The sequence below is a fragment of the Catharus ustulatus genome, chromosome 4 (genome assembly GCF_009819885.2).
Source record: "Catharus ustulatus isolate bCatUst1 chromosome 4, bCatUst1.pri.v2, whole genome shotgun sequence".
In the NCBI taxonomy this organism is placed as follows: domain Eukaryota; kingdom Metazoa; phylum Chordata; class Aves; order Passeriformes; family Turdidae; genus Catharus; species Catharus ustulatus.
Genome location: NC_046224.1, coordinates 51,874,231 through 51,901,467, shown reverse-complemented (window position 1 = coordinate 51,901,467; position 27,237 = coordinate 51,874,231). Strand labels below are relative to the sequence as shown.

The 27,237-nt window shown below is 37.7% G+C and overlaps 1 protein-coding gene across 4 annotated transcripts; it reads left to right on the top strand.

Annotated features, from left to right (window-relative positions):
- Window positions 1-53: 53 nt before the first annotated feature.
- On the top strand, window positions 54-27,101 carry XPOT (exportin for tRNA). 4 transcript variants are annotated; one of them, XM_033056837.2, is made up of 26 exons: window positions 54-574; window positions 3,518-3,626; window positions 4,573-4,706; window positions 6,488-6,570; window positions 7,636-7,692; window positions 9,148-9,217; window positions 10,319-10,537; window positions 11,105-11,289; window positions 11,638-11,806; window positions 13,063-13,299; window positions 13,607-13,645; window positions 16,165-16,227; window positions 17,182-17,306; window positions 18,180-18,324; window positions 18,471-18,590; window positions 18,764-18,858; window positions 19,623-19,692; window positions 19,961-20,199; window positions 20,660-20,945; window positions 22,166-22,355; window positions 23,567-23,683; window positions 23,769-23,884; window positions 24,387-24,434; window positions 25,320-25,391; window positions 25,932-25,990; window positions 26,468-27,101. In XM_033056837.2, the coding sequence occupies exons 3-26, from the start codon at window positions 4,647-4,649 to the stop codon at window positions 26,547-26,549; spliced, it is 2,946 nt and encodes a 981-aa protein (XP_032912728.1). In that variant the 5' UTR covers window positions 54-574; window positions 3,518-3,626; window positions 4,573-4,646; the 3' UTR covers window positions 26,550-27,101. The 4 variants fall into 4 exon arrangements, with proteins under 4 accessions (XP_032912728.1, XP_032912727.1, XP_032912729.1 ...); XM_033056838.2 differs by lacking the exon at window positions 54-574 and adding an exon at window positions 1,074-1,169; XM_033056836.2 differs by lacking the exon at window positions 3,518-3,626.
- The last annotated feature ends 136 nt before the right edge of the window (window positions 27,102-27,237 follow it).

The following is a 27,237-nucleotide window of genomic DNA, read 5'->3' as shown; positions in this document are numbered from 1 at the left end:
CAGCTGTCAGTCTCCGCGCGCGGCCCTGGCTTCCGGCCTGGCGGCGCCGCGTGGCCCGGCCCGACCGGCCCTGCCCCGCGCTCTGCAGGCAGCCCGGCCCCCAGTTCCCATCACCGAGGCCGCTGTCCTGCATGGTCCCAATAGAAGGGGACCTAGTTGTGCGTGACTCCGTCTTCCGCCCGCCCTGCTGGCGTTGGCGCGAAGGACGTGTCAGAGAGGCTCCAGGCGGAGGCACCACAATCCCCTCGAGGCAGTAGCCGGGAGCGGAGGGCTATCGGGGAAACCTCTCGCTCGTCCTCCTCTGGGAGAGCGAGATCACTGGCTGCCGTGAGGTTGCCCCTGCGGATCGCCCCCACGCACTCAGTTCCATGGGATGCCTCTCTTTTGCGGCTGGTCCCGCCGGGCGCTCGTTCCTCCGTGCACCGTGAGCGGGCAGCGGCCCTGCTGGCAGGACAAGCAAGTCTCTTTCGAGCCTTGGGCGCCTCACGCCTTTGGAGAGCTGCACTGCCGTAGCAACGGGACAGGAGTGGGCTTTGCCTTGAAGGATACCGTAACAGCAGAGCGGCTGGGACGGGTTTGTAATGCAGTTGCTCGCTTTTAGGTCGGTTTTAAGTCTGGCCCGACGGCCACGCGGGCGTATGGTGACGCCCCGTACACGGCGCTGCGTTGCCGAGCCCCGTGCACGCAGGAGCCCAGTGCCACATGTGCAGACACAGCTGGATCGCTCCTTACGGACAAGCCCACGCCTGCCAGGCCCTGCCCTGTGCGCGTCCCCAAGCAGTCGCTCCGGCCGCTACTGCGGAGCTCGCACCGGCGGCCCAGCCCCACCCCGCTGACACAGCACGATTTGCAGGCAGTTCGTGGGCTGAGCCGGGACTGCCCTGGCTTATTCCGCCAGTGCGCTCGGTTTTACAGCGGCGCCCGCAATACTGAAGCGGGGGGTGGGACTACGGTTCCCAGGCTGCGCCGCGGCCGGGACACATCCCGGCGTGTCCCGCGGCCGGCCGGCTTGGCGGAGAGGGGCGGTCCTGCTTCTCCTGCTTCTCCTCCTCCTCCTCCTCCCGCCGCCAGCCGAGGCGGCGCGGCCCGGCCCGCTCCCTGTGCTCGTGGCGGCTGCGGAGCCGTGGGGGTGGGCGGGAGCCGGCGGCGATGGAGCACTGACCGGGAAGGTACGGGCGGAGGGGCGCGGGCAGGACGCGACACGCGGAGCGAGTGACTCAGCCCGTGGGGGAAGGGGCAGTGTGGGCTGAGCTGGCGGTGCCTGCGTGCTCCCGCGAGTCCCCCCGCTGGTTTCCTCAGCCCGGGGCCGCCTCCCCGGCAGCCGAGAGGCTCTGGGGAAGGGGGGAGGTACTGCTGCGTCCACCTGGCCCCGCCGCTGGGGAACAGCGGGGGCTGCAGCAGGCCAGGCCCCGCCAGTCCCGCCCTGCGGGTGTCACGAAAAATATCTGTGTTTTTCTCGGCTAATACACGCTGCAGTCTGCGGTGCGGCTCTGTTCGCGGGAGCTACCGCCTCGGTGGCTGTCCATCCGCTATGGTTCCGGTGGGGGAAGGAAGGAATCGTAGGACGGCGGCATGAAGGGAGGGAGGGACCTCCGCGCACGTCCATGTTCCGCTGGTGGCGGCGTGGTCGGAGCGGTGCTTCCCCGCCGTGGGGCTGCGGCACTCCCAGCCCTGGGAGGCTTTGAGGAGAAGCCGATGGCCGTGCCGCGGAGCCTCCCGCTAGGGGCTGCGAGTTCCGAGCGCCCGGCCCGCTTGCGCTGCGGAGCGGTGTCGGCTCTGCCCAGCCGCGGGAGTCCGGGCTCTGGCCGAGTCTGGTGAGGCAGGGAGGCCTTACTCCTTACCGGGAATTCCTGCCGGTAAAATTGAGCCTGAAACTAAGACTTAATGCCACTCCAGAAAGAAAAACTTTTCTAGTCCAGTTGAAAAGTTGTCGGAGTGGCAGTAGTTACACAGCTGCTGGCTTTTAACCGCGTGTTAGGTCAGTGTAAAGGGTCTAGAGCCCAGAGAAGCTGTAAATATGCCCATGGTTTGCAGCAAGCAAAACCGCAAAAAAGACTGTAAAAGTTGAATTTTAATATCTTTCTTTTATTAGAGAGAAAACTTGAGGAAATTCAAATGAGGCACACCACTGGCTCCCCCTGCGTTATCACATCTTGTAAATACTTAGAATGACAGCTGAACATGAAGCTTTTTATAATTGCTGATTGTTCCCGTGGTTAGCATCTGTAGTTAAAATGCTTTGAATGCTTTCATTATTGGAGTCTATCTGGATCGAAGCTGCATGCTTTGACCACGTGTTTATTGTTAATTGGGCGGTCTTCCCCACTTGAAATGGGTTGAATTTTTTTTGCTCTTCCTCCTTTGCACTGTGAAAACAACCTTTACTGTCAAATGCATTTTGAAGTATTTAGCAGAGGAAAAGGAATAATTTTTTTTGATTGGACATGCCTGGATGACTTCACTGGTAAGGAACTGCATCTTTCTAATTACTGTAAGAGGAGCTTGCCACCTGGCATGGTGTACTGGTTTACAAAAAATAATTAAGTAAATCAGACAATACTTTCTGCACAGCTGCTTGTTAGCCATTAATGTTATAAGTTGTTTTTATCAATAAAACTTGATTTAATGGCATACTCAATGTTATAGCCAAGTGCATTTTGCAGTGGATTTTGTGAATTATTAGTACTATTAAAATCACTGTTCGTTTTGCTTTTGATGTGTAACTGGCTGGTTAAATTCGAGGTAGAAAAGCTACCTGCTTGAAACCATGAGGCATGAAAAGTAATTTTATTAGTTTTCTCAAGAGGCTCATTCAAGTATTTTATCTCATTAATTGTCTATTAAAGTTGAGTGGTCTAGATGAAACTGAGAAAAGCCTATATGATAGAAGTTGAAATTTTAAGTACACTCATGAGGCATTTAGAAAATTAGTAAAATTGATTGGCATCGCTGTTAGCATTAACAGGTGAAGAGAATACTTGTTTGCTAATAAAAGTAATGTGGCTCAAAATTTGTCACTGAGGTAGAAGTCATTTGCCCAAAAGATAGTAATGGACTGATATCAGCAGGTAAGTATATTAAAAAATGCCTTTGTATATTAAATAGTTGTGCAATTCTGGACCAGACCCTAAGCAAAAGATGCTATTTAAAAAAAAATCCCTGCAGCATTTTACCTTTTTTAATCTGACTCTTCTGGATGTTGATTATGGGGAAAGCAGATTGGGGGCTGGGGATGCAAAGGGGGAAGACTTAGCACAGCAAATCTAATCCCTAAAGATTCTGCCCCTGAGGGGGATCACTGTGACTAAGGCAGTCTGTAAGGCTTCTTTTGCCAGGAGTCATTACTTTGTTCCAGACTTTCTGGTTTCTGTACTGCCAAAACCTGCAAATTTTTTTGGTATGAAATCAGTTTTATTTATTAAATTGCTTTTCATTATGCACTTTGGCATAGTGTATTCTGTCTTGACTTTTTTATGGAAGTCTGTTACCAAGTTAAATTTTGGGCTCTCCTTTTCAGTTCTGCTTGCTGTTGCTTGTCACTGTGCCACCTTTCTTCCCGTGGGGGTGGGTGAACAGTGGAGCGTGCACGAGACACAATGCTAAGAAATTAGAAGTTCTGCCTATGGGTACGTAGGCAGCTTCAAACCACAGCTCCTTTGTATTTCATCTCTTCCTCTTGTCTCTTCCTTTCCCCTACCTCCTACAGACTTATGTAACAAGGCCTGATTTCAGGCCTAATTAACTATGCTACCATGGGGGGGAGGCGGGGCAGAGATCTGAAAGATAGATGGATTTTTGTCCCCTCTTGCTATTTAACAGCATCCTAGTATTTGATAGAGAATTTTTTATTGTTTTAAAATTCTGTGTTTTAATAAGTATTGTAGAACAGCCTATAGAGGCAAGCAATCTTTAAAACATTTGTTCAGCTCACTTGTTAATTTTACACTGAATTTCCTAAGTAAAAGTCGTTGCTAGTAAATCAGCACCCATCTGTAGGAACAGAAAACTTTTGTTAACAGCTCAGTGTGGTGTATTTTGTGGTTAATTTCTAAGACACTGTGTGTGCTTGCTTTAGAAGAAAGACCTGATAACTTTGTTCCCACTACAGGAAATACTTAATAAGTGAGTGTGTGAAGCATCTTGTCTATCTCAGTTGAGTAAAGATTCTCTTTTTGGTTTTTTGTAGTTAAGTTTGTGATGGGGGAAAAGAAGTAGAGGTCTTTTATTTAATGAGTAGATTTATACTTATGTCCTGCTGAAACTTCTGCATGCTTGAAATTTGAATTTAAGCCTTTCAACTGAATGCTATACATAATGCCATCTTTCTGTTAACCAAGTTCACTTTTCAAGAGAGCTGAAATATAGAGGCTTTAAAGTTTCCTTATTCAGTATGAAATACAGTACTGTGAAAAGTTGATTGACTTAGAATTCTTGTATCTGTGTTGGAAGTGTGTGCATTCATGTTTAGTTGGAGTACGTTATTTGAGGTTTGTGGGCCAACTTGTGTCATTGTTGCTGTCCTGGTTTTAATTTTTCTTTTCTGCTGAGCCAATAAAATTTCTCTATTTGCAGATGATCGTATTTTCTCCTCTAGAAGAAGTGGGCAAAGCAGTTAGGAACAGGAAACAACGAATATAGCAACAGAGATGGATGAACAAGCCCTTTTAGGCCTCAACCCGAATGCCGATGCAGACTTCAGACAAAGAGTATGTAATGAATTTACTCATCTCTCTAATAACTGGAGGTGGTATTGCAGTGCAAAAAACACATGTTTTCATGGACTGGGGGGATTTGTTAAGTTTGTTTTGTGAGCCAGTGCATAGGGTTTGTGGTGGCAAGTACAAAACAGTCATGTTGCAAACATGTAAGCTGAGGGGTTTGTATTATCAGCTCTATTGCACTTCAGTTCAATTGCATTTAATATGCATATAATTCAGGTTTTTGGGCTCTGACTGTTAAGTTTTTTTCAGCTCTTTGTACTTGTTTCTCAACTCCTTACATAGATTGTCATAGAATGAAAATCAGCCACAGAAAACAATTTGCTTGAAATTAGCCTGTTGGTTCTTAGACAGTTTTAAACTATAATTTTAACAGATTATGTAGGTTTAGTGTCTTTTTATTGAAATCTGTGAGTTTAATTGTAGCAAAGGTTGTGTTATTGTAGATTAAGAAAGAAATCATGGTACATGGGTAACATTTACTGTATAAGTGATGCTCCTATAAAAAGACATTATTATTTATGTAACTATTTATTGAGTAGTTATCTCTGCCAACTGATTACCATGTTTATTTAACTGTCTACAAGATAACATCCTTGTTCCTGAAAGATTTTATTAGATGTTAATACCGTGCTTTTGTGTTCATAAAACACATCGTGGAATGTTAAAAACAGTTACAAATGTGGTTTGATTTGCTAAGTAGCCTGTTAAATATGTTGGTTCTGGGTATTTGTCCTTTCTAAAAAGATGGATATAGCTAATCTTTAGTGATCTTTCAACATTACTGAAATTGGAAGCTTTTGTATTTGATCTTTTAACTATGCAGTCTACCCAGATTTGAAATGTTTCATGGCATACCTTTTCCACTATCATGTAAGGCATAACATAAGGGAAGTATCACGCATTCCTAATAAAGCAATATATTAAATATAAGAAAATCATTAGTACTAACTACAGGAAGTGAATTCTTATTTTAGAACTTAGTTCTGAATAATTGCTTCGGGAGATGACTTTGGTAAATGGAAACATTTATGAAGTAATGCAAAAAGCAGCCCCTAAAAATATCCAACAGCCAAACCACCCCCTTAAAATACAGACATTCATAGTTGAAATAATGTTGTTTATCTAATCTCTACTTCAAAACTTGCTTCACTGTTCTGTATTACAGGCCACACTGAACCTTAAAGCAGTTAAATAAAATTAACTGTTGTCAAATGCTGTTTAGAAGTCCTGATAAGCAATGTGATTATTTGAAATTTGGTAGAGGTTTTCTCGATTTCTGTAAAAGATTCATAAACTGACAATTGTCCATGTGGTCAGAGTTTGGATGTTTTTTGAGCTTGGGATGTTGAACACAAACAAAGTGGTGTGACAAAAATAGTGAGTAGTTTTCAGTCAAAAAATCTAAATTACCACTTCTTTAGAACTTGTGGAAGGAATTTTAACTTGGATGTGAACCTCCACTTATATGGAAAGGCCCTAAGTAAGCTGCTGTAGTCAACTGTGTCTCTGGAGGTTCCAACACTCCTGATTCTGAGACTTCTCTATTCAAGTAACAAAAATCTTTGTATTGAATATGAAGTGGAAATGGATACCTGTGGTATTAGCATTTGGAAAAAGCCTGCTTAGTGTTAAGGTGATTAGGGAATGTATACAAATAGTGTTGGTTTTTTGAAGAAGAACTGTTTAAATACAAGGGCAAGTGTGAATGAAAAGTATTGCTATGTGCTTAGTTCTTTTTTAAGTGAAACTTTCCTTGATTTTTGCAGGCGCTAGCCTACTTTGAGCAGCTCAAGATATCTCAGGATGCTTGGCAAGTCTGTGCAGAAGCATTAGCTCAGAGTATATACAGGTAATGTAACTAATAATTTCTTATTTTCATTAGTAATACGTGTGGGTTTGATTTAGCTGTACAGCATAATAGGCAAACCAAATTGTTGAAAGTTAGTATGGTCTACATACTGTGTTTAGTATCATAGTTGATCTGTGGCCTCTGTATAATGCCTTTCAAGGAAGAGCAATGTATAAGTTAAACTCCGTGTTCACTTAGTAGCTTAAAGGCTACTGGTTTTTGAAATCCAGGGGAAAAGAAGTGCTGACAATTGCCCATTGTGAGACTTTGGGTTTTATATGCAGTAATCTCCTAAGTAGTTCCTTTCCCCTCTTCTATGGAGTAGACCATCCCATTTTTCAAGATGCAAATTGTGTAATCGCCACTGTTTTTGCACATTTTGTATTTACATCAAAAATACTAAGGTGTCACTGTTTTATGGAATAATTCAATTTAGAAGGAGATTGAGGGGTGCATATCTCCTGAATAACAGCAGTAACTTATAGTGAATGCTTTTTTGTAAATGGTTTATCAAAGCTACGGACTCCATCAGAACGTGCAGTAATTAAAACCACGAAGATTATAAATTATTATCTTTAAAAAAGACATTATGGTTGTTGCAAGTTTTAGATAATAAGGTGAAAAAGTGGTGTAGATAACAGAGCATGTGGAATGTTTATGCTTAATCTATACCTCAGTTTGTCTTTACCTTTGATTTTTAAGATGCAGAGTACAACTTGCATGTAGTGGGCCTCAAACATACTATTGAAGCCTGACAGATTCCTGTAAGGGCAGGGTACAATAAGTATTGAAGTTTTGTTTGTTCAATACTGAAATCCAACTGTAACAAATAGGTGGCTGTAGAAAAAAAGACTAGTATCAAACATAAATATTAGTTTAACAGTTGCTCATTTCTACCAGATTAACTGCTCCACTATTTGTCATTTTTGCTTTGAAGTAACAGTAGCAGCAGGTTTGTTCTTTTTCTGTTGCCAGAGGGGCAATCTGATTGTAATATTTGAGGAATTTTTTTCTTCACAGAAATGTGTACCATATTGCTTCCAGTAACACAATTTTCTTTTCTAGTGATGATCATATCAAGTTCTTCTGCTTTCAAGTTCTGGAACATCAAGTGAAGTTCAAGTGAGTAATTTTTCTTGACACCATCCATATACATCCATTTAATTTTCCCTTTTTATTCTGCTTGCAGAATAAATAAAATGGTATCTGTTGCCTAGTTGTGGTTGATGAGGTGTCTGTAGTGTTGTGCAGAGAACTGTCTTGTATTTCTTTTCCTTGGAGAGGTTTTGTGCAGCTCTCAGCTAGTCTAACACCTGTGTATGGCCCAGCACAGACCCAGTTAACAAGGACTGCTTGAAACTTAGCTGTTCCTGTCTGGAGATTCTGGCCTTACTCAGTACTCTCACTGATTTTTGCAGCCATGCTCTGTACAGAGTCCTGGACTTCAGACAGAGCCCTATTCATTCAATAAGCGTGGCAGAGCTGTTGAGAAATTAGTCTTTTCACTGAGTGGTAGTTTCATAATTCTATAATTCATGGGGAAAATACTTTTTAATAATATGAATGTCATTGCAGAACTATATTTTTTCCTCACTTTGTGCTCCCTTGGTCTGGAATTGAGCATCATGGAATTGTGGAATATCATTGTTACTGAATGGGTCAGGAGCTTATATAGTAATAAGATGTATTTTGAGACTGATTTTTACAGTTTGGTATGAGTGCAAATGTTAAAGACTTTATTTACTTAATTGTACGTCACTGCTCACTTTCCTCTGCTTGTTTCATTCCTGTCACCTGCTTCCTGCAGTATGTTTTCTCTAGTTTCCTGCTACTTATTTTCTTAAAACATTTTCAGTGGGGTGTTTTTTTCTATCTCTTTAATAAATAGTTGGCTGTGACAGGAACACTGGAGTCCCATTCAGCAGTCATTCCTATTGAGGACTTTACAAGCCTATAGCTGACTCTTTTTGCAATAGAGCATTCTCAGCTTCACTAGTCCTGGCAGAGGTCTGGTTTGTAGTTGAGCTGGGATGCATATATTGTCACAGTTTGCCAGGACTATATGTGTGACATAAAGCAGAATTACTTCCTTGGGTTTTTTTGATGTAAGTCTGATAGTAAATGTGGTGTAGGTCACATCAGTGAAGGACTTCTTGTACTCAGTAGTGATAGTCTTCAATGTATAGTAAACAAGTTCAGGCATATACAGATGTCTCTTCCTTCTTCCCTGGCCTATGGTCAAATGTGTATTTTTTATCAGGGTCATAAGTCCTGTCTCTGATGGACCAGCTTTTCTGCAAAATTTCAAGCTTCTACTCCAATATAGAGGCAGTAATGCCTCAACATGTGTTCCATTACTGTGGGTAAAATGTTTTTTAGTATTTTTGCCTTTGAGTCAAAATTTTAACATGCAAATAGCTTTGTAAATTGCTGTCCTAGAAACTTTTCATGTATGTTAATGTGGAAGATTATATACCATACCATACCAGTAAAGCAAAAAGAATTTTTGCTGTACTGAGTGTTGGTGCTTGTCATGAAGGACATTTGTATTTTAACCTCACTATTTTTTTGTTTCAGATACTCTGAACTTACTGAAGTTCAGCAGCAGCTAATTAGGGAGACACTCATAACATGGCTGCAAGCACAGGTATGTATGTCCTTCACAGCAGTCTTACATTTTAGGCTTTTAGGCTAACATAGGGCATTGAGTGTGGACTAAATGTTTAATCTGTTGTTCGACCTTAAAGATGGCTTGCTGGAGATACTTGGTATCTGATTGTTAAAGGTTTGTGAGAACTTTTTTAAATCAAGTGTTGTAAAGAAGTCCATGCCTGAACTTATTACCAAATATGTAGCTCTTGTATGAGATAATGATTGTGGTTTAATCAATTATGTGTGAAATAGGTGTATTAAAATTTCCTCTTTAGAGAGGTATAATACAGATTCCTGATGTTCCTAAATGTTTGGAACAGGAAAAGGCTTGCTAGTTCTAAGACCCTACTGAGTGAACTCGTTGTCTTCTGGCAGATGTTTATCACTCCTTTGTTAGTACCACGCCAGAAAATGAACTATTCTTTCTTGTGGAGTTAGTTACTGTAGCTGAGCTTGTAGTATCGGCCCCACCCAGGAGTTTGCAGTCAGCAGAACCAGCCACTGGTTTGCCCATACTGCCATTATATCATTGTCGTTCCACTTCTGCACTCAAGATCAACATAGTTGCTGCATAGAAAACTTAACAGTAGGAAATGGAATATAATACAACTTTAAAAAGAACAGATCAATATGAAGTGGATTAAATTGCTTTTCTCTTTGTGGCAAACTATTCCATTTAGGAGTATATGAAAGGGAAAGGAGAGGAGATTGGAAGTGATAGATTTTTAATTTTTTCCATTAGATTTAGGAACTTCCCTTACTATTCTTAGCACTAACATTTAATACAGGCACAAACTAGCTACAGGAGGACTGTAACTTTCACCAAACTGACAAATGACTGCCTTTGAGCAGTGCACTTAATGTCTTGGTACTGAATGAAAGGCTTAGAACTGTATCACCCATAGAAAACATTTTCCCTGTAGCATGACAATTTAGCCAATTTTTCTTCAAATTCCTTGGAAATGTAAGGGTTTATTTGTTTGTCTCAGCCAGGAAGAGGGTTAGTACACTAACTACTACACAGAGATCAAAAAACCCGTAAGATTCTTCTCTAATTTGTTAAGAATATACAGATAAAATGTCTTGTTTCTGCCAGATGCTGAATCCCCAGCCTGAGAAGACTTTTATTCGCAACAAAGCAGCACAAGTCTTTGCATTGCTTTTTGTTACTGAATATCTCACAAAATGGCCCAAGTTTTTTTTTGACATTCTGTCAGTAGTTGACCTTAATCCACGAGGTGTGGATATGTACCTCAGAATCCTGATGGCTGTCGATGCTGAGCTGGTGGACCGGGATGTTGTTCATACATCAGAGGCAAGTTATTATTGTGCATTAACACTTGTTTTAAAATTTTAAGAAGTTCTCCTACTTTAATTAGAGCAGAAGGTTTTTAGATATGCTTTTTTCCTGTGGCAACTCTGCCTTAGACACATTGGATGGTTTAAATTCGAAATATTACATTTAACTTTGTTGTTTTTATGCTTTTTATGATTCCATGATTTTCATCTCTTTTTATTTGCTTGAAAACTTGCAAACAAAAATTAATCAACTGAGTTTACCAGAGGCTCATTTTAAAATGTTAATTTTTTCTAGTTCATGTTTTAAGGGATCCTAACAGTCCATTTAATGATTTAGAGAACTGCTCTTCTTTTTCTGCCTTTTTTTCTCAGTATTTGGGCATTGTGGATAATAAAAGGGAAAACTTAGGATATTTTTCATTTGTTGAAAAGGAAAAAACATTCTCATTGAGTTTCTGATTTATTTTTCTTACTATGAGGCATGATGTCTGGCAGTGGATGCAAAAATTCTGCTAATTTGACAAGATGCTAATCTGTCAAGACTGATTACAAGACTGATTGTATCCTTTTAATCCATTGATAGGAGGCTCGTAGGAACACCTTATTGAAAGATACTATGAGGGAACAGTGCATTCCAAGTTTGGTGGAATCGTGGTACCAAATCTTACAAAATTACCAATATAATAACTCAGAGTTGACATGCCAGTGCCTTGAAGTAGTTGGAGCTTATGTCTCCTGGATAGATTTGAGCCTGATAGCCAATGAAAGGTAAGAAGATTTTGATGGAAAGGGTTTGCAAAATTCATCTTCGTAGTGTGCTGACTGTATAAAATGAAATATATATAAGTCCTTCAAAGATTAGCTTTAATTCTATTTTTGAAGTTTTGGGAATTTTAGGAGAGTTACTGTTTTTGCAAGACAAGATGTTATAACGGCCAAACTAAACACTACTCAGTTTACTGTGTTCTCTTTAAAATGCATAAAATGTTGAGTTTTGTCAGTACAATAGAAAAAGAAGAATTATAAAAAGAAATTGTAAATATGCACACAAATATTATAAAGCTTCTGTACAATGTTACTTTGTACATATAAAACTAAACTTTTTTTTCTCCGAAGGTTTATAAATATGCTGCTAGGTCACATGTCTGTGGAAGTTCTCCGGGAAGAAGCCTGTGATTGTTTGTTTGAAATTGTAAATAAGGGAATGGACCCAATTGATAAAACAAAACTGGTTGAGTCTTTATGTCAAGTATTGCAGTCTGCTGGCCTCTTCAGTATTGATCAGGTTTGTGTACTGATTTTTAACTACAGGAATGAGTCATAGGTTTCTGACAGTTCTTAAATAAGCAGATGCACAGAAAATTATTAAACAGTCCATAGATTAGAGGATTAGAGGAAAGTACTTTTGCTTCTGCATCAAAACTGAACCCTTCTTACAGTTTTCTCATACTTAAATTTAAGAGCTTCTTACTAATGTTCATTATAAATTTGAACACGCAGGATTTCATTCTAGAAGCAAGGTATTATGTAACTCCTCTGTTCCTCTCCTGAAGCATGTTGTGATTTCTGTTAATACTGCTTCTGTGTTTCCTTGTCTTGAATCTTCTTTCCTGAACGATTCTGTAATAGGTATTGTAACCAAGACAGCTGATCTGATGTCTCACACTAAAAAATTCTATGCATAATTAGGTGGGGGAAAGAGCTTTCTTAAGGACACGTATGCTGTTCTGCGTGTGTGTACCATCAAACACGAGGCCTGAAACGCTTATCTGTAAGCAGAAAAAGTATACCTGCTAACTAAACACACATTGCCTGGCTGTTGCCATGTGTAAGGAGCAGCTTTTCACTACCTGCTGTGGGGAAATCAACCAGTCCTTTCGAAGATGTAGTTCTTAGATTACAAGGCTTTTACCTCTTACTTTTGAAGCCTGTGTCAAATTTATATTCCTACTAAAGGAAATCTGATATCAGTCTTTCTTAGTTAGACTTGTTATTCTTTCACTTTTGTACAGTTATGGCAGAGACCAAAACATCTCTTTGAGGTGGCTGCTTTAGGGGTATTTCTCGATTCTGATCAATGTTTTCTGCAAAGCAAGCCAGAAGTATTTAATAATGACTCACTCTTACAGGCAATACAGAAAGGTACTTGTTATCAGCATTTCTGAAGTGAACTGCAGCTGGTAATTGTCAAGTTTTTCCCTGAAAAGATTTTCCTCTTTTACAGCCTAAAATGTATGGTAGACATGGGCTGCTGCTTTTATTTTGAACCTGCTTATTGCTGTAAAGAGAAAAACAAATCTGAAGAGATGAAGCAAGCTACTGTTGTGTAATGGAGGACAGCCAAATCTGGCATTGCTTTAACATTTTTCTCTCTCCATTCTCAGAGGAAAAAGAACCAATTGTAGGCAATTGGTAGTTCCCAGCTAGGAGACAAGTGTTGGTTTAATTCTACATACTAGACATGAATAGTACAGTCTGTAGTCTCATGTTATTTAAACATAAGATCTGTTAGTATTTTTAATCAGGTGTCTTTTCTTGCAGGAGGATGATGTGGATTTTCTGGCCAGATTTTCTAAGCTGGTCAATGGGATGGGGCAAGCATTAATAGCTAGTTGGACTAAACTGATAAAAAATGGTGACATGAAGAGTGCCCAAGACACTCTACAAGCTATTGAAGCAAAAGTGGCCCTGATGTTGCAACTTCTAATTCATGAAGACGATGACATCTCTTCTAACATCATTGGCTTTTGTTACGACTACCTTCACATCCTGAAACAAGTAAATATGTCTGGCTTCAATTTAACACCAATTCTGACATCATTTCATTTGATTTTTGTGGGAACGTCTCATACTTTGTGCAAACTGATTTGCAAAATAGGTTTTTTGACTAATTAGCATTCTGTTCCCTTAATGCCTGTGCTCATACTATTTCTGTAGTGTTGTTTAGACAGCTGAAGGAGTAGATTTAAATCTTGTGATAAGGGGAAAGGCAGATCATATGGCTATTAAAAATCTATGTCTTAGACAGTAATGGAGGAGTTAGAATACAAATACAAAAAAATAACACTTGAATTTTATTTTCCAGCTTTCTGCACTTTCAGACCAACAAAAAGCTAATGTAGAGGTAGGTATTCATTTGTTACTCCAGATTCTGTGCTTCAAGGACACATTAGATCAGAATATTTCATTTTGCTGAAACAAATCATATTTCATTTATATGCCTCATTGTGTATGTGACAGTAATTAAAAGTGAAGACTTAAAAGTAAGGACAGCATGTTCAATCTTTTGCTAAGTAACTACAGTTGTTTCTTTAAATAGTAAACCTATATTGAATTGTGTATGAAGATGACAGCTATTTTAGAGCTGGTCTTTCCAAACATCCCTTAAGCGTATGTTGGCAAGCTCCTCTGCAGGCTATACTGTTCAAAGAATATTCTTAAATCAATATGGAAGGGTTGTTTGCTTGAAGTTTTTATTTTTATTAAAACCTACCCTAATTCCAAAGGATTGAAAGAAGTCTAGGAGGATTGTCATAAATATAACTCTTAATAATGTAAGTTAAACTTAAGAAAGAAACAACAAATGAGAGATTAGAGTTGTAATTATGAGCAGTTAATATGTTAAACATTACATTAAATATACATTTAGCTCAACTAAATAATCTTAAGTTTATATATAAAATGTAAAGTTTATGTCCAGTTTTGGAAGTGTAAACTTAAACAGATTTTTCAACCCAGTTGGCACCAATGTAGTTGTACTGATTTGGATATTGAACTGGTTAGATTGGTGCAGTTGTGTCATAAGTTCATGCAGCTAACAGGTGTGATTCCTTTTCCTTTACAAAGAAAACTGAATTCTGTACCTGTTCTAACATGAAAAGTTGAGTTTGGATAACTGTGGTATGGAGTATCTTGATCTCCTTTTGTCTAATGTCTATTTAAATTGGATTAGGTAACACAACAAGAGAATAATTTTTTTTTTGTGACTGTCTTTTGTTGTTACAGCTAGATCAAATTATGTTACTACTGCAGTACACTTAAGACACTAAAAGTTGGACTATTACTTGAAATACTGTTACTGTCTTGAAATATGTTTAAATTGTTTTCATACTGGAGGTTTTCATGTTGCAAATATTTCGTAATTTTACTGAGCACTTACCAAGGATTTGTGTTAAACTAAGAAACAATTGCAACAAGTTTTTTTCTTTCATACAACTCATAATAAGAAAGTTATGGGAAATAGTCTAAATCTTACTGTTGTTTGTCTTAAGCTTTACATTTTGTGCTTAGCAGCATTCTTCTAAAGTTTTGCATTTTAAGGTTTATGCTTTCAACTTGTTCATTATTTGAACAGGGCAAAAAGGGGCTTGTTTCTTGTGCCTCTGAAGTTACAAAGTTTTTTCTTATCAGCAGGATCACATTTTTAATTCTTAGAATGACAGGTCTTTCTAAGCATTTTTTACTACAAGCATATTGTATTAATATTTTGCAATTATTTTATTTCTTAAATATCACTTCTTACAGAGAAGCAGACACTTCTCACAAGTCATGGTGACACTTGGTGTCAAAGTATCTATTTCTTCAAGATGACCAAGAATTTTAACTCGGTAACCTAGGTTTAATTCAATGATCCATTTTTGTGTTGATGAACTTCAGGTTTTGCAGTTAAAATGAAAAATAGTAATCATGGTTTATTTGTCTAAAGGTTTTTTGTTTAATTTGGTTTCATTCAGGCTTAAGTAGAGCTAAGGTCAAGCCTTTATACTGGTTTAGGATGTACCAACAGTCCTTACTAAGGTTATATTGCACTTCATTGCTTTAATTGATATGACAACTTGCTACTGTAAGTTATGCACAAGGTGTAGAGAGACCCTCCCATTGAGTGGCAAGGTGCAGAAAGGGCCCCCTTGCATTCTGAAGTCCTCAGAGAGGAGTCCAGGTGCAGCTGGACCCAGTCCTTCTCCCAGACTTAGTCAATGGTTTATGTGTAAAGGATTGGTGTAGGTGTAACTGAAGCTTTTTGTAAGTTAGTTCTGCAGGATTTAGGATGGCAAACCAAATATATAAATTATGTATTCTCTTGATGTTGATGATAGTGATTAGACTAAAAAATCGAATCAGAAGTATTTACCACATGCAATGGAAAGCAGTTATAGGTACTACAACTGTTTCTTGAAGCAGTATTGAAACAGCAGTATTAAAGATGGCAAAATAATTACTGAATAGATTGATGATATGCACTATTACTATGGACTATCAGAGGAGGTGATGTTATAACAAAGCTGCCTTATCCCTTTAAAATAGTCTATTGGACAACCTGTTTAGTCATCTTGATTGTTTTCAATGTGAACTGAACAGCACAAATTACAAGCAGGAAATAAAGCTAGACGATATTATCAGAGACTGAGAGCTCCAAAATGTCTGTGCTGTCTGGAATAGTATCTATGTATTGTTTGGATGTAATCTATCTGTTTTGGACTGTTAACTTCTGCTAAACCTCTGAAAATAATAGTTCAAAAGGGATTAAAATTATTTGTACCTAACATAACACTAACTTCAGTGTTTTCTTTACCTGTAATATTTTTAGTGGTTGTTTCTTCTAACTTGTCTGCTTCTATGCTTACTGTTCTGTTTTTATCCTAGGCAATCATGTTGGCTGTTATGAAGAAGTTGACATATGATGAAGAATATAATTTTGAAAATGAGGTATTGTGTTGTATGAATAAACAAACACATGCAACTTAATTGTATGTAGTAAAGCTTGCTCACACTTAAAATCTGTGTTTTTCATAAACTAAAGATTTAAAGGTAGGAAGCAAGGGTCCATAGGCTGAGTTATTTTCCTGTACGGAAAGCTTCTAGGCATGTCTGCATAGGACAAAGCAACATAGTAAAGGTATATCCAAGCCAACAGAATTAATAATATTTATGGCTGTGTTTGTACAGAGGTATTCCTAGCCAAGTAAGCTGTGCTGATAAGTTAAACATAGCTGTTGAGTTGGCTAGTTCAGTGCAAATTCGCATGTTTCTGCACATCATTTGTGTCTTGCAAAAGTACTTGAGAAATAATGAAATTCTGAAAAGACATGCTGCTTGAGCTACTGGAGACGGTAAAAATGAGCTAAAGGTGGGGTTAAGTTCTTTGATTTAATTTTCCTTCCATGCTTAACATCTCTCAGCCAACAGTAATGATTATGTGAGATAGACTTACTTTGTCCCAGGCTGTTCAGAGAGCTGTAGTCTGAAGAGGGTTAACTTAAACTGTATCCAGTCCATCCTAAGTGTTGTCAGTCCAATTTTAAAGCTAAGCTAGGTGCTGAGAAAGAACGTCTTTGAGGAGTGAGTCAATTTTTAAGAATTGGGTCAATAAGGCTTTGCCAAGAGCATTTTCTTTCTTGTACTTTTGGCTTGTTTTCATTTTGGAGAGCCTTTTTAGTATGTTTCTGGACTGAATGCAGTGGATCTCAACATACTGTATCCAGCCATAAAAAGAGCCTGCTGTTATGGTTTGGTGCAAGAGCAATGGATGAGAATTATTGAATTCTGAGTGTGCTATACTGGTTTTTTATGTACGTATTTTTGCTTTAGATGTAATTGTCTAAAATGGTTGTGGATGAATTTAAACATGAAAATAAGGACTTATGTGAATTTTTTTGGTAGGGTGAAGATGAAGCAATGTTTGTGGAGTACAGAAAACAGTTGAAACTGTTGCTGGACAGACTTGCTCAGGTTTCACCAGAATTACTGTTGGCATCTGTCCGCAGAGTTTTTAACACTACACTTCAGTAAGTTGGGGTTTATAGCTTGTTTTGTATGATGCCTTTTTGGGGTTTGGTTTTTGTTTTCCTTTTGTAAACCAGCAGTCTGTAGTGAAAGTGTGATGCAGCAAGGTGAAGTTAGTTGACAGAATGAGCTCATTACAACTTAATGATAAATACAACTTCATATAATCTGTTACTCAGCTCCTTAAAAAGAAAAAGCTTTCTTTTTGTTACTTTAAATGGCAGCTTTTCTTTCCTAGAGATGTTTCTTCATCTTTGTTGCTTACCAACCCATCACCTGCTGTTTGGAGAGGTGTTCACTTTGCCATATCTCATAAGAGTTTCCTTGAGGTGTAAATATTAGGCATTACTTTTATCAGAAAAGTAAGGTTGGATGGAGGGAAAAAAATCTAAGTGATGTATTTTTGTAAAAAAAATATATATAGATCTAATCCTGGGAACTGCACGCAAGTAAAGAAACACTACTAGTTCTCTGGCTGGGAGGAGAGTTATGTGTGTACAAATTGAAATTCAGTATTGTTTGTGGCTACCTTGTACCTTAACTGAACCTCCTCTTATGTGAAGCTGAATGGCTCATCCTTATGTCATAGTAGGTGGGTTTGTATCGAAATAAGCACAATAGAAATCTGTAGCTTTCAAGCAGAAACTTGCAAAAGAAAGTTGGTGGTGATCTGATGAGGAGGTGGTATTTTAGAGGATTAAGTCTCAGAAGCATTGTGTATAACTTCTTGGCCTTCCAGTGTTTTCCTTAGTTTAAATGTGTTCTTTTTATACTGTGCATCTGAAGAAGGCTCAATATAAAATATTAACATGGTATAATTGTGATTATTTTGTAAGGTACTAAGGACTAACATGATCTTCATATTCTTTCTCTAGGAACTGGCAGACTACACGATTTATGGAAGTAGAAGTGGCAATAAGGTTGCTGTATATGTTGGCTGAGGCTCTTCCTGTATCTCATGGTGCTCACTTCTCTGGTGATGTTACTAAAGCTACAGCTTTACAAGACATGATGAGAACTGTAAGTATGTCTTGAGAGCTGTTTAAAAGTGCTACTAAAGAATGTTTCAATTCAGATGGCTCATTTTAATTTACCAGCATGTCACTTGTTACAGTTAGATTTTATAAACATCTAAAATACTAACTTGCTAATGCTTTTATTTGTAGCTGGTGACTTCTGGTGTTAGTGCCTATCAACACACATCAGTGACCCTGGAATTTTTTGAAACCGTGGTTAGATATGAAAAATTCTTTGCTGTTGAACCTCAGCACATTCCAACTGTACTAGTAAGTTTGATCTCATTTACATTTTTAACTAGGTGAGACTAAAGTTCCTTAGACTTAAGAAATTTTCCTATTCTGTAAAGGTCCCTAAGGAAGCTAGGTTTCTTGTTGGATAATTAGATTTTTCCCCTGCCTTGTTTAGGCATTCTAAGACTGAGATGCTTTATTGATTGCAGATGGCATTTTTAGATCACCGTGGTCTTCGTCATACAAGTCCCAAAGTACGGAGTCGAACTGCTTACCTCTTTTCCAGATTTGTCAAGTCTCTTAAGTGAGTAGATAAATGTATCCAAGTGGCACTTAATTTACTACACACAATATTTCTGTGTCACAGTTGTCATTGGAACAGGCTGGGCTTCATTTGGACTGCAGTGAAGTAAAATACCAAAACAATGCTCTAGCGGGATTGTTCTGTGTAATACTAGGGTAGCAGTGGAAATATCTGTCACAGAACAAAGAAGTGGAATATATATGTGCCTAGTTTATTTTGATCACATGTTAAAACTGACCAACAATATAAATTCCTTTTCTATTTTTTCTCAGTAAGTAGAGCTGAGTGAGAGTGGATCTGGAGACTTTTAAGAGTCACTCTTCCCTCTCCCTAACTAAATTTTGAGTAGCTATAGTTTTAGAATTTATACTGATCAAATTTACTCGGTGTATGTGTCCTTTGAACAGTACTGTCCTCTTGGTCTTATTTCACTGGCATGTGTTTCATTTAGAGGCAGAAGCTCAGAGAAGACTCAGATTTCAGCACACTTTTATTTTTCAGTTGTTAAAAATGCTTCACTGAAATGATGCTTATTTTTTGAAAATGAGGGAAATAAAGAAATTATTTCCCACAATGTCATGCATTTATTTGGCCTACCACTAGCATCATACCCATAAGCCAGATTTTTCTGCAGCAGTGCTTTGGTATTTAAAAGGGATTCCTGTATGGAAAGGTAGTTTAGCATCTAACGTCCCAGCTTAAGTAAAATATCTTGATACCTGTAAAAATGTGCTTCTAAGTAGTGTACATTTGTTTTACTTCAGTAAGCAAATGAATCCCTTTATTGAAGATGTTCTGAACAGAATACAAGACCTGATGGAACTGTCTCCTCCTGTGAGTATTTGCCATAGGTTTCTGTAATGAGTGAGGCTTGCACTTAGCAGTGTGCCTGAGTACTTGCTGAATTGTAAGCTTAGCACACAGATATTTAAGCACAAATAATTATCCTGCTTTTTTGGTGTGAGAACTAATTGTAATAATCTTGCTTTTGAGGATTTCTGGGCAGATAGAGATGGGTGTATATATAGAAGGCTATGAATTTTGAGAAGACAGCCTTGATAGAGGACACTTAGTGAATTATGCCTGTTATCTTCCGTTTTAGGAAAATGGCTACCAGGCACTGTTAAGCAGTGATGATCAACTTTTCATTTATGAAACAGCTGGAGTGTTAATAGTTAACAGTGAATACTCTGCAGAAAGAAAGCAGGTTCTGATGAGGAATTTGTTGACTCCACTGATGGAGAAGTTCAAAGTATTGTTAGAAAAACTGATGATGGCACAAGACGAAGACAGACAGATGGCACTGGCTGACTGCCTCAATCATGCTGTTGGATTTGCTAGGTGGGTACAGCACAGTAACACTGTTTCTGGTTTGAGTAAAAGGGAAATACAAAGGACCTACTGGGAGGAAAGACTGAGATTTCTACTTTATTTACCTAGAAAATCATGAGTGGTTGTAAAATTTCTTGTGATAGCTGAGAAAAGTCCCCTTAGAGTCTGCTTTGAATGTCTACACAGAGAATATTGAACAAGTTCATAATGAATCAGCATCTATTTCTTTGCACAAATAATTGTATGGAGCTAATCTAATCATGTGTTGTTGGTAAATGGTAAGAATTTAATTCTCAAAACTGCCAAAGTGATGCTACTTCATATGAAAATATTCTGTTCATTACTTCCACTGTCTGGCTCCCATTTCATGAAATGGAGTATTGTAGTTTAGTGCCTGGGTGGGAAAGCCTTTGCTTCTTCATTGTACTGGAACATGAGCATATGTAAAATTTGATGTTTGCTTTTACAGCCGAACCAGCAAGGCTTTCAGCAATAAGCAAACTGTAAAACAGTGTGGATGCTCAGAGGTTTATCTGGACTGCTTACAAACATTTCTGCCAGCTCTCAGCTGTCCGTTACAAAAGGAAGTTCTGAGAAGTGGTGTCCGCACTTTCCTTCACCGCATGATTATTTGCCTAGAGGAAGAAGTTCTTCCGTTCATTCCTTCTGCCTCTGAACACATGCTTAAAGATTGTGAAGCAAAAGATCTTCAAGAATTCATTCCTCTTATAAACCAAATAACAGCTAAGTTTAAGGTATGATATTATATAAGCTTTTGAGGGTCAAAGCGTTGCTGAGAGATTTCCTCTTCTAGTTCCAGAAAAACAGTTGTGTTAGAACCCTCCCTGAAAATTAATAAGTGTATTTTTAAGGCTGCTGTTGGAAAATACTCTTTAATCAGTCATACGTTGCTGGACTCACAGTGATTAAGTGACTGATTTTTTTTTTTCTTTGATTCTTAAGTGTTTACATTGTGTTTAATGTTTTGGATTTGATATTTTAAAATACTTGCAGCACAGATTTATTGACACAATTTATTGACACAATTAGCTTCATGCCATCCACTGAAATTTTAAGCTAGTGTTACAAACTAGCTTACAAATACACCAACTTTGAAGTGAATTTTCATCTTTTATAATGAGATTTCTATAAGATAAAAATACAAAAATATCAAATATGTATATGATGAGGAATATAGATTCATATTGGGGATAACATAGATAATTGAAAATAGTCCATGAAAGATGAGGAATGTAAAAGAAAAAAGTCACAGTAGCAAGATGGGACAAATACCAAGTTCAGGTGTAATGTTTAAGTTTGTATGATACAGTACTGTTCTTATTATAGCATCGTAAAATAAAGATCCTAGCTTCTGTTGTCTCACCTTGAATACTTGGAAGGCATAGTAAAGAGACGATGAAAGATAAAATCTTGCTTAAGCGTTAGGAAATTAAAACGAGTTGCCTCTTTGTGGAATTCTGACATGACTGAATAGCACACACCTTCAGTTTTTCAATTCATAATTAATTTAGTGCCATGAAATATGTTTCTCACAAAAAGTGTTGTGACAAGTATATTCTTAATGTCAGTTGGAAAACCTTTTCTTTAGTAATCCTTAAAGAAAGCTGGCCTGTCGCCAGTTTTAATGTCTTAGAGATGGCATTTCAGGAAATTTGAAATTGTGTGTCTGAACAAAAGGATAAAAAATCCTGAAAAACCTTTTCCTACACAAAATGAGGCTAGACAGGACTAGTTATTTTTGTGCAAAAGGCTTAAAATAGGTAGGTGGTGTGTAAGTCAAGGTGCCGTAATGTTCATGGTGACTCTTATGCAACAAGCTGTGTTATAAGTAATTACATGAAATTGCTTACATTGAAAGTGAATCCAAGCTGAGAATTCTAATGAACCTTCAAGTTTTAACTTCTAAATGTTCCATTTCTGTTTTTGAGCTGACACCCTCTTGTGATCTTCACAGACACAGGTTTCACCTTTTCTGCAGCAGATGTTTATGCCACTACTCCATGCTATTTTTGAGGTGTTGCTCCTTCCAGCAGAAGAAAATGACCAGTCTGCAGCTTTAGAAAAACAAATGTTACGGAGGAGTTACTTTGCTTTTCTGCAGACAGTAACTGGCAGTGGAATGAGTGAAGTCATAGCTAATCAAGGTAAGGAATTCAGTTGCTCAAAAGGTAGTACTATGGTTATTCTCACCTACATTTCATCTAAGTAAGTTACTAGCCTATCCTGGCAAGTACTATTAACTATCTTACAGTAAAATGGATTAATGGAAATACTGTCTTCAGCTCACCTGGTTCAAATTACCTGCTGTACAGGAATTTGGGGTTGTGAAATCAGCTATAATAGGCATATTCTTCCTGTTGATCTTTCCAGCTTAATGTGATCACTGTGCCTGTTAGGACAAGAACAGTGTATCCATCTTCATGTATCACTGTATTTGTCTGGTGAATTGGAGATCATCTAATATATACCAGTGTAGCAGTGTTCAGACTGCTGGGCAAGACCACTCACAGCTACCACTATTCATTGTGTCTGGTTTTGGGAGGACACATCAGTAAATCCTGTAAACTTTTATTACTGTTGCCTGATCTTGTTATCTATGGTAGAAGACGTCAGTGACTTAGTATAGGTGTAGTTTACGAGATTTTCCTCACCTTTACAGATGCAAATTAGTTCTTTTTCACAGTGGGAATTTGAAGTTGGACTTCTAGTTGCTTGATATTTTAAGTGATTCTTTCTATTTGAATTGTATCAAAATGGCTAGGGACTTCAGAAAGTTTAAAGCAACTCACCTGGTAAGTGGAGCTCAGAATTCTTTCCCCTGTTCTAAAATGGTGATAATACTGCTGGGAAAGGAAAATGTAGCATTAAGTACTGAGAGCTCTCTTGAAAGAGGCATTTGGTGGTTGCAATGGGACAAGAAATTTTTAAACTAATCAAACAAATAAGCATAGATGCAGCACAGAAATTTTAAATGTGTGAAAAATATCTTGACCTATGTTGCAAGATAAGCTAACTACTTCAGTGCTGCTGAGTTTTAATTAACTCTTCCAAGTTTAGGTAGAGAGCACAAAATTTGTATTTGTAAACAGATCAAAGTACTGCCCTCACCTTTGTGTGTGTTAAAGGCCAGAAGAGCAATTGAAATCTCCAAACTTAAAAAAAAAATATAACCTAAATAAGAGTTGTCTTGCATCGTAGGGGAAACTTCCCAAAAATATTTGAGATTTGTGCAAAAAAGAGCTATTTTGAAGTTGAAGCATGTCTTCCAGGTCAGTATTTATATAAAATAGTGTACGAGTACCAAAACATTTTAGGCTGCAATTTGAAGTGACAACTTCATTTTAATGTGTTTAAGGTGCAGAGAATGTGGAACGTGTGTTGTTCACTGTCATTCAAGGAGCAGTGGATTACCCAGATCCTATTGCACAGAAGACTTGTTTTATAATTCTTTCTAAGTTGGTGGAGCTCTGGGGTAAGAATGTCTTTCCAGAATTCCTTTCTATCTGCTACTACCCATGAAGCAATTATAGGACTTGAAATGTTATTTTTCTTTTTAGGTGGTAAAGATGGACCAGTAGGTTTTGCAGACTTTGTCTACAAGCACATTGTTCCTGCATGTTTCTTAGCACCTTTGAAGCAAACATTTGACTTAGCAGATGCTCAGACAGTACTGGTGTGTATTATGGATGGTTTTTTTGCATTCATTCCTGTGGGGCAGATTCAAGCTAACAAACTTAAAATAGCCATGAAGTATTAAAGATTGTTATCTCAGAAATAAAATCCCATAGGTTTTGTGGGATTTTTTTACATTTAGGTATCTGTACGATTAATTATTGAATATTGTGGTAATGTATCCTGTAGTTTACCTAGGCCCAAAATCAATTGGAGATCTAAGTATCTAACATTGACCTGCATTACTTATTAACTAATGTTTAGTGAAAGTGAACACACAGAGTTGGGCTGTTCTCTAGTTTATTTTTGATTCAGCTGTGCAGTAGTTTTTCTGATTAAAGTGGAACAAAACCTGGAAGGTCAAGACTTGGCATTGTGTGAGGGGAAAATGAAGGGATAATGGCATGAACTAGCCCTTGTTTTGGGCCTCATTAGGTTCTTTAGCTTTGAATAGTGAACCAGTAGACCAATGCAACAGTCTAATGCTCTGTGTTACATTTCAGGCTTTATCAGAATGTGCAGTGACATTAAAAACAATTCATCTCAAAAGGGTAAGCTTCATCATACTTCACAGGGAATAGCTGTCACAGGTTTATTTCTAGTGGTTTTATCAATGAATTCCTACTGTACTGTTATATAAAATAACAAGATAATCATAATGCTTTGCATGGATACAGGATCCAGTAGTTCTACCTTTTGATAAATTAATGCAAAATACTGACCCTTCATTAAGGAGAAAAAATCTGCTCACTTTGTTGCTGTTCTAGTTCCAGGGTAACTTAAGTGAATTAGTACAGTTGATTCACTTTCCCTTGGTAGATCTGTTGGGTTATGTTTGTATTCTGCCAGTTTGTGCAGTAATCCCTTCTGTGCTGAAAGTTATCTGATAAATAGAGGTAAATAAAACAAAAACTGAAGTGTTAATCAAAATGTTTGTTTTGCTCAAAGGTTTGGACATTCTATTTTAGTATTGCTTAGCTTACTGCAGATTACGTAGTCAGTGTTACAAGAGGAGGAATACTGTGTTCATCTGCACTTGCTACTGAATTTTGCAATGGGAGTAGTATGGTAAAGCAGTAGGCAGATGCTAATAATACCCAATTATTTTATTTCTTCTGAATGTCAGATAGTGAAATTAGAGCTGCCTCCATAATTAACTATCTCTTACAGTTAACATGTAACAGTTTGGCTCTGTTATAATTCTTACTTCAGTGCAATTTTTAGTGCATTTCTCCTCTGTGTAACAAAAGATACCAAATTGCTGTAGAACCTTTAACGCTAAGATTGAGCAGTCTTTTTATTTGCTAACAGCTGAGAATAACTTAAACATTTGAAAAACATTCATTTTCTGTAAAGTGGTATTGTAGACCACCATACATACAGTATGGGGCTGTGATTTTTCCATATATAAAAAAATGTGTTCTACTTCTCTTTAGGGTCCTGAGTGCATTCAGTATCTTCAGCAAGAGTATTTGCCTTCTTTGCAAGTAGCTCCTGAGATAATCCAGGTAGGAGTTCCTAAAGACTATTTGGAAAACTTTAACAATCCTAAATGTTAAATGAGGAGAAATGGACATTTACAAAGTTGAAGTCCCTTCATCCCACAGTAAAATTTACTCAGTTATTGCATATGAGAATGAGATTAATTTATCATAAGGAGTAAAGATACTGCAAGGGTACCTTGCAGAAAAAAAAAAAGTGCATGTAACTGTCTAAACAATCATACGACATTAATTCAAATTTTCACTTGAAGATATCCTTGTAGATATTCCTGTTTCTATCTTCTCAGCTAAAAGTGAATCAGATATCCTGTATTTGAAGAAAATCCCCAACCAAACAAGTAGCTTTTTCACCCTAGAATGCATTTAGACTATCATAGCCTTTTACAAGATTTTATCCATAACATGCTTTTCTTCACTTGTACATTGGAGAAAATACAAATTAATATCAATGGCTTTACATATTAATGTATTAATTTAACCATATTAATGGTTGTTTTGTTGCTTCATTTAATTACTTCTTAGTTATTTCTTTGTTCTCTCTTACAGGAATTCTGTCAAGCACTTCAGCAGCCTGATGCTAAAGTTTTTAAAAATTACTTAAAGGTATAAAGATTTTTTTTTTCTTTCAATAGCTTTTAGTTCCATTTGAACTTTACCAGACTATTAAATCATAGTAGTGACTTGAAGTAAAATCAAAATGCTGAATTATTTAGTAGTTTCTGAGTTACTGGGAATCTCCAAGTAGTAAAGCAGTTAATTGGAAAGATAAAGCAAAAAAAAAAAAACAACTTACATCTATAAAATTGTCACTCATTCTTAGCACCTTGCCATCTCGGTAGTTTGATATTCTTGTGGCTTTTTCAGAGCTGAAAAATCTGGTGCTATATTTGCAGAGAGTGTCAGAATGCATAATTTTTGAGGCTCTGAGTGTAAACGAATAGGACGAGTCACACTCTCAAACTTAATGTGTTGACCAGTATATTAACCACAAAAATGAGCTCTGTCAAATGAATTCTCTTGTATCTCAAGCATTCAATGTCTTACACTTTATTTTAATTCTTAAAAAATAATTTTTTCACAGGTTTTTTTCCAGCGAGCCAAGCCCTAAGGAAAGTACTGGAATCTCATATATCTGTTTCCATAATGCAGAACTCTGGTTTTTAATTTATAAAAATGCTAACTCTTGTGCCATTCAAACTGGTTTTGTTTTTAAGAAATGTTGCTTTGTGCTCACATCAGTATGTACTTTAACCTTTGGCAAAAAATAAATGCAAACTCCCCACCTGTGTCTCAGACATGAAGGTATGTGACAACGTGAAAAAATTATCTGTATACACAAACTTTTATTATGTATAGGATGATTTAAGCTTACACTGTAACACATACAGCAAGGAAATTACACTTATTTTTTAAATTAAATGAATTAAATGTAAAAATACCTTCAGACCATAGCAATGGTTATTAAAATGTGTACATTTTTGATACGGAGTAAAATGTTTTAATAAGACATAAAATTCATTTGTTCATGTATGGTGACATGAAAATAAAACAATCAAAGTCCTTCTTGTAGATAGTCATTTTATTGAAGTTGTCTTAATGATAAAATATATATATACCTCCTATAAAACAGATTGGTGTAATAAATGATTTCACTTAAAAGTAGCATCTGGTTCTATCTTTTTTTATAAAAACAATAAAATTTGATCCAGTGAAATATCTAAGTCTCTCTGAATCATTTTAGCTGAATCTTAGAAGCTACAGCATTCTTGAGTCTTTTGGCTGTTGTGTTTGAGTGGAACTTGGAAATTTTTCTGGTGCTTAGGTAATATATTATATTGCTCCCTTGTATGTT

Bases quoted from the DNA above. Each gene is read 5' to 3' on its own strand.
- XPOT (XM_033056836.2), top strand. From the start codon at position 4,647: ATGGATGAACAAGCCCTTTTAGGCCTCAACCCGAATGCCGATGCAGAC. The intron at 13,646-16,164 runs GTAGGTATTCAT...TTTTTATCCTAG, and splicing joins AACAAAAAGCTAATGTAGAG to GCAATCATGTTGGCTGTTAT. The intron at 23,684-23,768 runs GTAAGAATGTCT...TTTTCTTTTTAG, and splicing joins TAAGTTGGTGGAGCTCTGGG to GTGGTAAAGATGGACCAGTA.